Here is a 12,016-nt window from a genome sequence, read left to right as displayed (position 1 = left end):
TGTGACAGTGGGTGAGCAGACAGCATGTGCTGGCCTAGCATATATCTCGGATATTTGGAACTTGGAACTATGCATTAATGTGGGGATTTTCTTGTAATATGATTTTTAAAATATAATGAATAGCAGATCAAAAACACTGAGAAGGAAATGGACTTTTGTAGATTATGCAATCAAACTATTTTCAACTATCACCTATTATCTCAGGAAAAAAAGTTATTTACAACCAAATATTTATGGAGTTAATTGAGATGATGTTTATAAACTTGTTGCTTTCTTTGGAGCTGATGTGTTACACAGACTCAAGGTATTATTATCTGCAATCTAGACTTATTTCTTTGGGAAAATGCTAATCATATTATGGAAATAGTTCAGGTAGTGGAAGAGAGAAAAGGCAAATCTGATAAATAGCGTATGTAGGATTTAGAATCAGTGATTAACCTGGTAACTGCTGGAAATTGCTTTGATGTCAAGCAATGGACGTTCACATTCATGTGGACGTCACGTTCATGTGGACATCATTTCAGAATCATATTCTAGAGTATGTCATAGTGGAAAGATCACTGGATTGGGATCAGGAAATCTAAGTACTAGTCTGGCTCTGCCATTGACCACCTATGTGCCTCATTTTACCCATCTTTAAAAGGAAGTGGTTATGGGAAGAGGTCTCTAAGGTCCTTCCAGTTCTGATATTTTGTCGTTCTGTGCTTCTACGTCCCACACTTATCAAAAGGATTTTGAGTTAGTATGCATCCAGGAGCTTATTTCCGTGGGCTATTGGGAACAGCAGGCCTTGCTTCTCCAGGACTTGATATGTCTTCTGTTAACTGCTGACAGTGAGTCATACCACCTAAAAGGCTCCCTTGGTAGCCTTAAAGATTGAAAGGACAAATGGACAGTGTTGAGAACTCTGTGGAAGAGGAGACCAGAGAGACGTTGATCATCATGGCTCCTTGGGATTTGCAAAGAGGAATGACTAGAACGGGGTCCTTCACTACAGCCAGGTCAAAGGTCAGGTCAGGAATGTGGACAATGCTGGTGACTCCAGGTAGGTCTAGGAGGGTAAATAAATCTATTGAGTCCCTCCTGAATCTTGAGAAGATCTGGGCAGCCAAGCTCAGAAAGCTATCAGGAAGTCTCCTAATTTATGAGATTCTTTGGAAGAAAAATGTGACATTTATTTTTTACATTTTTTTAAAATTATACTTTAGAATTTTTTACATTTTTATTAGTGCATGATCATTGTATTCTTAATACTCATCATGTTAATCTACTCTTAACATATTCTCACAGCTAAAGCATTTACTAAACACACTTTCATGATCACATGTTGAGTTAATAATCTGACTTCAATTGATGCCATTGTGCAATGGACTCCCTATATTTTAGGATTTTTTGAGTGTTGTAGAAAGACTTTTCAGTTTTCTCCTTCAGTTTTAGTTAAGCAACATTAGATATAATTCCTTGGCAGAGACTTATATCTATTATTATTTTGCTAATAATAAGCCAACTTGGGGGTGATTAGAAAACAATTTGGAGTACTGCTTTTCTTAGTGATAAAAACAAGCAATAGATAATTTGTGAATAGGATATTAAATCAGAAAACTAAGAATAATTTTGTGTGCCGAATACAATTAAAAGAAATTAAAAGTTTTTTTGTAATTGTTTCTATCATGGAATTCTATTAAAAATTTACTTATCTTCCTTAAAATACTGATTAAATTCTTGTATGTAATCATTTTAAAAAATGACTGTATGCCTAATACATATTACAAGATGATTCTTCTCTTTGTTTTTCTTCTTCTTCCTTTTTTTTTTTTTTTTTTTTTTTGCTTTTATCTAGTTGCTTCCAAGATCCGGTACTTGCAGGAATATCATAACCGGGTTCTCCACAACATTTATCCTGTGCCATCAGGAACAGATATTGCAAACACCTTGAAATACTTTTCTCAGACCTTGTTAAGGTAAGCTTTACAATATCCTCTACTTTGAGAGAATTATTAGATAGTATTGCTGAATTTATTGGGATCTAAATTTTTATTGAATTGCAAGTTTTAAAGGGCCTATGTTTTCTAGTGCTCTGCCAGAAGAGTCTGCACTCAAGTTCTCTGGGTGTATGTAGCAAATTGGATCCCAGGCCCAGATGAAAAAGATTGGTTGCCTGGCTACTGCCTGCTTTCCCGCATTGAACATCTTTTCAGGGGATCTTTAAAATGATACAGTTCTATATTTGGCACTAATATAGAGTGGGATTAAAAGGAGAGCCTACAATTGCTTAAAATTAATAATTGGAAACACTTTTGGTCTAAAAGCAATTCAGAATTATGTGGCATTTTAGGTTCATCATTAGCATTTTCTATTTCCCTAAGTGTAATATACAGTGATAATAGTTATTTTTAATCTGGGTAACACTTCACATGTTCAACATGCTTTGCCTTGATAATGAAATTCTATGAAGCACAAGGAAAAAAAATAGGACTCTTTTTCTTTTGTCTACTTTTACTGTAAGGTAGAGATAGGAGGGCCCTATTTGCTCCACGTATCTTGATTAAGAAAACAGAGCAAACAAAGATGAACTGTTCAAGTAAAGGCTCAATTGTTTTGGGAAATAACATTGAAGAATTCAGAAGAACCTCTCACGTTCCATTAAATTCCAAGATGTGGTTTCTCCATTACCACAATCTTCTCACTTCAAGTCTGATTTTGGCAACACATAAATTGGCTTGGTACTGTTTCTTTTAGCTGTACAGAAGCAAAAATTTTGTAAGACAGATATTAGGAGAACACAAATTTGCAAAGACTAGTGGCACTGGAGTTTCTAGCAGTCGGAGGCTTTGCCACGGGCAAAGCTGAATGCTTTGTGGATGGAAGCTTCATGCGATCAAGTCAGCTACGAATCTTTTGCAGTCCTCCTATCTCTCTGTTCTTATTTTTTGAAATATCTTTCCTTCTTTAGAGTCCTTAGTGATCCTGTTCTATATTAAAGGGCTTCTGCTTATCAGATTCATACATTTCACACTTGCACAGTAAGGTTAGGACCTCTTACAGGATATTTTCCTTCTTCTCAAATTGTAATGGAATAATTAGCCCAATTTTCATAGTGATCATCAGAAAAATTTATGAATCAAAGCATCCAATTCTGTTCTCTTGAATTCTCCTTTTGTCTTTGAGGTCCAAGTTCTCAATGGTAAACAGTTTCCTTTATGATAGATTCTGAAAGTTCTCAAAACAGGAGACACTTTTCAGTAGGAAGCATGCTGAATTCCATTTGCCAGGAAACTAACATCCTAGTTGGCACCTCAGAGCTTGCTGCTTAGGTCTTAGTAATTGTGCCCAAGAGTTAAGGAATTTAAAATATTGAAAAATCATGTTTGCAAGACGTAAAGATTCCATTTTCTTAAGCAGTGGACCATTAGAATATGATCATAAGTGGTAGCATTTTAGTGGTAAAACTGGTAGTTTGTTCAAGTGGCTTGTTGGAGAAGATCCTATGCAACTGAGCTGAGTTCATTTTCAAAGGGAGGCAACATCAACATCTGCTGCTAATGGTAATAGTAACAATTGCAACCATTTTTTTTTTAACTAGAAGTACAGAACTGTTGATACGTACATCCATAACAATTGTATTTGTACTTCTTCATTTTATTTATGCTATTAGAAAGTTCAAGACAGCCAGACATGGTGGCTGGCATCTATAATCCCAGCTGCTTGGGAGGCTGAGGTGGCAGATTAAAGGAAGTGCTTAGCACCAAGATTTGTCAACTTTTCAGAATTTAAGTGAATTTAAGTGGAGATAATGTTAGCAACCGGAAGTCTCAAACTTGAAGTTTGAGACCAGCCACAAGTTTGAGATCAGCCTGGACAACATAGTAAGACCCCATCTCTAAAAAATTCTTTTAACAATTAGCCAGGTGTGGTGGCATGCACCTTTAGTCCAAGCTCCTTGGAGGCTGAGGGAGGAGGACTGCTTGAGCCTAGGAGTTTGAAGCTACAGTGAGCCTTGATTGCACCACTGTACTCCAGCCTGGGTGACAGAGTGACACCCTGTCTCTAAGATAAATAAATAAATAAATTCAAAGACAAATAAGATGGTCTAAGTAGTTGGTGTCCAAGATTATTGGCAGTAAGATTTTCTACTACAAACAAGATTTTCTACTGCAAAATTATTATATATTGTTTAATATTATTAAAGCATTTAATATGATCTTTATGTTCAGAAGCACTTCTTGCTTTCCGAACTCAGGTTCTTGGGGAAAAATAACAAGAAGAAAGAATTAGAGATGAATTCTCACAAAGTAACTATTTGTTTTTCTATTTGGATATTCTCAATGAAGTTAAAATGGTTTTTTTTGGTTAAAATATGCAACTTGAAATTTCAGCAGCTTCACTTGAGTCAGGGTTGCATTTCTGGAGCAATAGTTCGCTAGTATTTGTTTTCATCCATACAACTCTCATGATTTCAGTAGAGTTTTGTACCTATTTCGAAAGGCAGAAATTAGCTTAGACATTTAACTTCAATTTATTTAATTCGCAGGAGGGGAGCGATTATATGTTACTATAGTTGACTATAAAATCAGTTGAAGAGTCCACATATGTCCACTTAGCTCATAATTAGACTCATATTTGTGTTCATGGGCATTCCTTAAACTCTAGTAGTGGAAGGTGAGTCATGCGTGTTATTCAGCTTGCTAGCCCTTGTGTCTGGAGTGGTGTTTGACCCAGAGAAGGCGATCAGTAAATGTTTGTTGAATTGAATTGAATTGACTTTAGTCCAAATCTCATCCAGCGTTGGAATCCTTCTAGTAAATGCTATTTACTTAATCTAGTGGTGACCTGGGGTCTGGTAAAGTTACATCTGAGTGCCGAGTTGTACTCATTTTAATTTAGCAGATACCTAAGTTCGGCAGTGAGCAACACACAACTTCAGAGTTTAGTTTTTTGTTTGCTTTTAGCATTAGAAGTAACTACCAAGACCATCTAGTTTAATCTCCCCTCACTGCTACATGGGAGGGAGTCTGTTCTTTTTATATTGGAAACATCCTGTGGCCATATTTTCAACAGCGAAGGTCTTTAAGAATCTTGCCTTTTACCTGGCAGGACATTTAAAGGATCCTAGTCTTCTTCCTATGTCAAACATTCTTTTGGAATTTCTTCCCCCAGATCTCTCTTCTGGTGCTGTTTAGGCTGCTAGCATGTAAAATCTTTTAACAAAATTACATTTGGGGAAAGTTGCTTGCTGCTATTTAGAAAATGCCTAATATGTTATAAAAATGGATTGTGGACGCAGCATAATAATCTTAATTGAATTATAATTTCCAATTGCTTAGGAAGAATATATGTACATATAGATATATCCACCATATTATTGGTTAAGTCATGGAGGAACTTGAGAGCATCACATAATGAAGTAAATTTTGTTAAGATTCAACTCAAATGTCAACATGCCTAATCTTAAAGGAAGTTTGTTTGACATATTAATTTTCTGTGCTATACATACCTCAGGGCAACTTCTCATCTTTCCTCACACCAACAGAGGTCTTCCTCTCTTGATGCTGAAAGTCAATGGTTGATAAAGAGAATCTCAGGGGGAAAAGGGAAAGGTGAAAAGCTGGCTGCAGAGTCAAACTCTTCTGAGCAGGGCATTCTTAATATTCATTTTGGTTGGGTTTGCAGCATCAAACTCTTCTGAGCAGGGCATTCTTAATATTCATTTTGGTTGGGTTTACAGAACTCTGGGAAAGAATTTCAGGTGGGGAAAATGGTTTTATCAACTCCCAAGTTAGGCAGTTTGGTTGGGGAAATACTTTTTTTTTTGTTCTGAATAAACTTCACAAAACATCATAAAATCACGATGCATTGTACATTTATTCATGAGCCCTTCTTAAGTTTTTCCACAAATGAAAACATTTCCTTACATTGAGACATGAATGGTAATTTAAAACTGGTTTCATGGATGACTCATTTTCAGCCATTTTTTTTTCTCAACCTCACCGAATTCTCAAATCTAAAGGCAGTGAGAGAGAAGTTTTACTGTTTTCGTGCTGACATTCTTCCCTCCCTGCATGTATGAAGCTGTTGTTGCTATCATTTGGGAACCCCACATATACAGGAAGGGAAAAATATCAAAGTAGAGTCTCCAAAGTATTTGTTAACTGACACTGTACTTTGGAAAAATACTAAGGTATATTTGAAAAAATGATGTGTTTATTTCCCCCACCAAGAAGTTTGATCAGAGCATTGCACTTAATTTAAAGCATAGCATTAATTTATGGTATTTAGCTATTTTTATTTTCTAAGGCAAAATGTTGTTCTCCTTATACCACTTCTATAAGATTCACATTTTGTAATTTTGAAAAGATGCCAATAGTAGGTTAATTTAGGGCCGAAGTTTGGGAAATAACATATCTGACTTGTAGCCATTGTGATTCTAGAGGAATTTTCAGTGGGATTAGAATCCTACAGGATTAAAACAGATTTTTGGTGACTGGGTTTATTAAGAATATAACATTAATAAAGGTGGTATTCTTAGGAATAATTGAGTCATGTGAGAAAAGTATAAAGTCTGATGAAAAATCTGATGGCATTTATAATAGATACAGTCAGGTGGTAACTGGAATGTTGATATTATCCCATTATAAAGTATAAGCTTACAAAGTCAAATACATCACACACAAAAAGGTAAATTAAATCCCTTTAAATTACAAAAAAATCTTAAGTTATTTATTGATAAGAACTATTACATAAGTATTCTGAAATTATTTTTATTATTATCAATTGTTTTCCCCTGGACATTGGGTAACAGAAGACAAAGGAAACCGAGGTAAATTAGGCACATGGAAAATACAAAGCATGTAGTCATTTTTCTTACATTGTGACATATTTTGCACTAAGAGTAAATAATAAAAATAAATGCAAACTTGATAGAGCAAGCATGCTTGACACTAACCTCACATCACTGTAAAATCGTAAATGTAATATCATTAACTAAGAACTTAGTAATGTTTGATGCACATAGAGCAACTGTAAAACAAGGTTATTTTTATGTAATGAACCATTTATAAACTGTTATCTACTTGGACTAACATAAGTGTACTATATAAAAGCACTTTGCAAGTGCGCAGATATTATCATTCTAATGTATAGCTATTGTCTTTAATGCTAAATAGTATAACCTAATTTTACAAAATCTAAACATTTTGCTAAGCAGTTACTTCTTCTATTTTTAAATTAACAACTTTTCTGCTTTATCGCTTTTACTGAAAGGTTTTTATTTTAAAATTAAGGCTAAAAGAAAACCAATTTATTTTTAGAATTTATTTTTATTCCCATTAATTTTTTTAACTTTCTAAATTATCTTTCCTTTAGTCTTTAGTGAGTTTTGTTGAATAATAACGTAAGTAGCAGCAGTAATATATGAAATCTTACTGTATGATGTGCAGCTATATGACAGATACTGCCTGCTTAGTCGTTAGGATTTTGAAGGTAACTATTTAATAAACCACTGTTCGTATTCATAAAATAAAATGTTTCCTCCCCAACATGCAAAATTTAAAAAACACACATAAATAACCATTATCATTAGTTCACAAACATATGCTACGGACCATCAACTATATATTATTTTATAGCTTTTCCAATGTAGTTTAGCTAACATTTTAGAAATATGTATTATTTCTAAATTCATATGCCTGTTTAAACTTCATTATCTCAAATGATACTGACAGAATGTCATGAAACAGTATCATAATATACATATAGACATTATTTTGATGCAATAAACATGTGATTTTTAAGACTTTCTTAATAAACACACATGTTTATTCTTTGCTGAAACATGTTTCTGCAAGTGCCATACCTATATTTTGCAAGTTCCTATTTACCTGATGAAGACAGTCTTGCTGAAAACGTCTTTTCCTTTGAAAGCTCCTTGTAATTAGGAATAAGAGCCCTTACTCATTAGACAAAGCCATTGTTGTTTTTTTTTCCCAGGAAACCTCTCCTTCACCAAATTGCTAAACTGTAAAACATGGGTTTGGCACTGAAACATGCATTTTTATATTTTTGCTCCTTACTAACCAGATAACACATGAGATGCAATGAGACTTCCACAAAGTAAACCTTGTATTATTGGTACCTCTGAGCACGAAGCTATGTGACCAGTACTAGATTGGTAGACCCTGCTGGTGTGGCAGTTGCATCTTATGTGGAATGTATCTGGTGTTTTATTATTTGTTTTAGAGTGTCATTTCAATGTAATGTGCTGTTCTTTGTGTCTTTGTTGTCTCTTTTTTTTCTTTGTCCCCCCAACAGCATTTTGTCCCGCACAGGGAAGAAGGAAAACCAAGATGCCTCCAATTTGACAGTGCCCATGACCATGTGTCTTTTTCCTGTGCCATTCCCACTCACCCCATCTCTAAGACCGCAGGTCAGTTCCATCAACCCTACTGTTACTCGCTCCCTCCTTTACAGCGTCCTGCGAGATGCTCCCTCAGAACGCGGCCCGCAAAGTCGTGATGCTCAGTTGTCAGACTACCCTTCTTTGGACTACCAAGGCCTCTACGTGACTTTGGTGACTCTCCTGGATCTAGTTCCTTTACTACAGCACGGCCAACACGGTGAGCACTTAGCTGAAACCTTTGGAAATCTACATGGATACTTATGAATGTATATGATGCTGAGCAAGGGGCTTGGAGATGGTCACTGCTGTAATCAATCACCTTAAAGGGCTTTGTGTGGCTAGAAGTACTACACTGAAACTTCATTATGGTGCTTCCCATACTATCATTTTACACTGTTTTATTGCCAGAGGGATGTTATCCAAGTGGAGTACTGGGGGAGAATGGGGCTGGAGAAAGGAGGAAGACGTATAACAAGAAATTTTCTCTTCTTTCCTCATCAGTTATCCTGAGGACTCTTGTTGAAATTATGAGTGGGGAGATAAGATTTTAAAACTGTCGCCCAGAAAATTAAGAAGTAGAGCATGAAGAGCAGGCTATAATCCACTGACTGATTCTGTGATTTTTGAGGGAGCAAATTCTCTAGGACCCATTTTTTCCTGTCTCTTTAATAAAGTCAGGAGGTTAGATGAGAAGTAATCTCTAAGAACTCTTCCAAATGTAAACAATCAATAGTTATTACAAAATGTTGTATCAAAATGTAGATACAGTATATAGTGGCGCTGTATGCTGTATTCAGCATATGGTATTAGTGGTGCTATATTATTTGCAGTATGTATACAATATATGCTATTAGTGGTGCTTAGAATAGAAATCTAAGAGCCTGCTTCTTTTCTTAACTCTTCCCTCTTTCTACTCTGTGTCCTTAGCCAGTTTCATTATCTTGCTTGCTTAGCAAATTCTCCTAACCCATAAAAATGGGAGAATCAAATGAAAAACAATGCAATAAGAAAAGGGATTTCTGCAGATAATGCACTTTAAAACATTAGTTGTCTTAACTTCAAAACTCTGATAATTTGGTCCCTGGAAGTATGATAACCAAAGTTTCACTGTACAGAAAAATTTGAATTTTGGAAAATAAGTGGGTAGTGGGGGTTATTTTGTCTTTTAGTTACGGCTAACTCCCCTAAGAGAATTCTTGATGGTTTATTTAGTACAACGTGTTCCTAATATTAAAAGTTTAAAAATCTACTGAGATAAAAATGATGAAATAATGACTATTGGATTTGTTTTTTCTTACATTTACAATTCTGTGTTATGGTGAATGTAAAAGGTATAGAAATTCATAAAGTTGCTTTTTGTATAATTCTGTAGCCGTCTTAAGCCTAGCCACTTCTACTGTGATCCTTTGCCAGCTCTGAATTTAAATGAGAGGATTCTGAACATAAGACTGCCAGAGCTTACTATGCTGATGAGCTTGTCAGTGCGTCTCCTTCGTGACTACTAGTCCTGAACTCACCTGGGACTTGCCTGGTCCTGGGTTGGTCCACTGTGTTAGGGGAGCTGCCTGTTATCTTCAAAGCCCCTTGATTAAGATAAAGACATTAAATTTGGTAAATTGCAATCTGTATAATTGCAATTAATGTGTAAACTGTGACGATTTCAGGGGAGATGATTTGTATTTTTGCTCTTGTACCTGCAGCTGTTTTGTGACTTTGTGGCATTGTTATTTAGCTATCGTGTTCTTGTTCTGCATGATAGAGCTTAGAAGGTAGGAAAAAACTCAGTAGATCAATGTAATGAATGGTTCAGAGAAACAATACGGCATTGCTTCTTGAAGCATGGTCTGAAAAACATCGGAATCACCGAAGGAGTTTGTAACATGGAATTCTGGTCCCACTTGGGGACTTGTGACTGAGAATCACCGAGAGGTGGGGCCTGAGGATCTGAATTTTTAGCAAGATCCTTGTGGACGCTTCTTTTGCACAGATTTTGAGAGCTGCTGCACTAAGACCGGAGGCTGTGTCTTGCTGCTGGGTCTGTGTGGAGTACAGGAAAAGCACTAGGGAACGGTTTTGTCGCAGTTCAACTGCTAACTCTCAGGTGATCCTGAACAATCACCTATCTCCGGACCTCAGTTTCCTTATATGGAAAATACTCCAGTTGGGCTCCTTTCAGTGCTGATGTTCTGTAATTAGGCTAAAAGGCTCAGCAAAAGCAGCTGAGGTGTCTTGTATGCACAGCCTCGGTTAATTCTTAGTAAAACACCTGTGGATTTTCCATTTCGTTCATTTGAGCTCAAGGTTGACTGACCCTGGCCCTCTAGTGTGCACTGTGGCCACATCCTTTCTGTTGTTAGCTGATGTGCCTGTTAAGATGGCATATTAATTCTAATGACAATCAGAAATAACATTAGGAATCCAAAGAAGGTACATCTGCTGCAAGACGAAGAAGAGTCTAGTACTTTTCTGTTATAATGAATACAAAAGTGATCAAAGTCTTCATCATCAAACCTTGGCTGATGGCCTATATTTTGGGAAGTCCAGGAATATACAAATGTACATTTAGTGTAATGGGATTTGGCCTACATGCATTCTAAAGCTAAATAGTTATGGTTTTGTTGCATCTCCTTTATTTTTATTCTTGTGCAGGTAATAATAATAGTAACTGTTAATATTAATAATAACAGCTAATATTTGTGGAGCACACAGTGTGTGCTGTGCTAAGGACTTTACATTTATCTCATTAAAACCTGCTAACAATCCTTCTAATGAAGTGAGGTAGGTATTGTTATGATCCCTGTTTAAAGATGTTGTTAGAAAGATTATTATTAGGTAGCACTTCCTCCCATGATCATTGATGACTCAATGCACAGGGTCATGTAGCACCAGCTTACGGCTTCCCTTGTTTGGTGCTTGCTGAAATTGCTGCTCTGCTGAAGGTTGCAAATTACCTCATTGCCCGACACTCCAGATGGTTTGATTGATGGAGCAGAAATAGCCCGGTTTTATTTCTGATACTGCCCTTGACTTTTCTAAAACTTCCATTGGGCAAATCATCTAACTTCTTGTGCCTCAGTTATCTTGTGTAGAATGTAGTAATATGAATACCAAGTATTACTGAAGATTGAGGAAGTGTGGAGGAAAAATGCATGTAATGGATATTTATATTTCTTAACATATTCATTCATCAGTCATTTATTGACCAATTACTGTATACATGGTACCCTATCAAACATTATGTTTCATAACACTTAATAGGGATGGAAAACTAGTTGCTTATAACTTAAACCAGTTCATTAAAGCTTAAAATGTAAAGTTAGCATATTTTGTTAATTGCAAAATATTCAGTGACTGATTACTCAATTTTGTTTTGTAGATCTTGGACAGTCGATATTTTATACAACTACATGTTTGCTACCTTTTCTCAATGATGATATTCTGAGTACTTTGCCCTACACGATGATATCAACGTTAGCTACCTTTCCTCCATTTCTGCACAAGGATATCATTGAATATCTTAGCACATCTTTTCTACCAATGGCTATATGTAAGTCCAAGCTTACCTAATACTAGATTATTTTTATGTATTATATGAATGGAAATTGCTTTTGCTGTTATAGG

General features: G+C 35.8%; 1 protein-coding gene across 18 annotated transcripts in view; it reads left to right on the top strand.

The window, feature by feature from the left end:
* UNC79 (unc-79 homolog, NALCN channel complex subunit) overlaps positions 1–12,016 on the top strand; it is a 294,353-nt gene that overhangs the window by 35,018 nt on the left and 247,319 nt on the right. For 11 of the 18 annotated variants that reach the window (XR_009210277.1, XM_032180373.2, XM_032180379.2 and 8 more), the window contains exons 1-4: positions 88–1,045; positions 1,841–1,961; positions 8,308–8,612; positions 11,772–11,942. The exons of 1 other annotated variant lie outside the window; for it this stretch is intronic. Coding sequence is in view for 16 of the 17 variants with exons in the window: in XM_032180373.2 (XP_032036264.1) it covers positions 889–1,045; positions 1,841–1,961; positions 8,308–8,612; positions 11,772–11,942 (754 nt within the window). In the remaining variant the exon portion in view is untranslated. Of the gene's footprint in view, positions 1–87; positions 1,046–1,840; positions 1,962–8,307; positions 8,613–11,771; positions 11,943–12,016 lie in introns of those variants that run through there. 6 more of the 18 variants (XM_032180377.2, XM_032180374.2, XM_032180368.2 and 3 more) reach the window with 3 other exon arrangements.

The sequence above is a fragment of the Hylobates moloch genome, unplaced genomic scaffold (assembly GCF_009828535.3).
Source record: "Hylobates moloch isolate HMO894 unplaced genomic scaffold, HMol_V3 SCAFFOLD_16, whole genome shotgun sequence".
NCBI lineage: Eukaryota > Metazoa > Chordata > Mammalia > Primates > Hylobatidae > Hylobates > Hylobates moloch.
The sequence above is the reverse complement of the archived record's forward strand: the minus strand, read 5'-3'. Positions and strand labels throughout refer to the sequence as shown.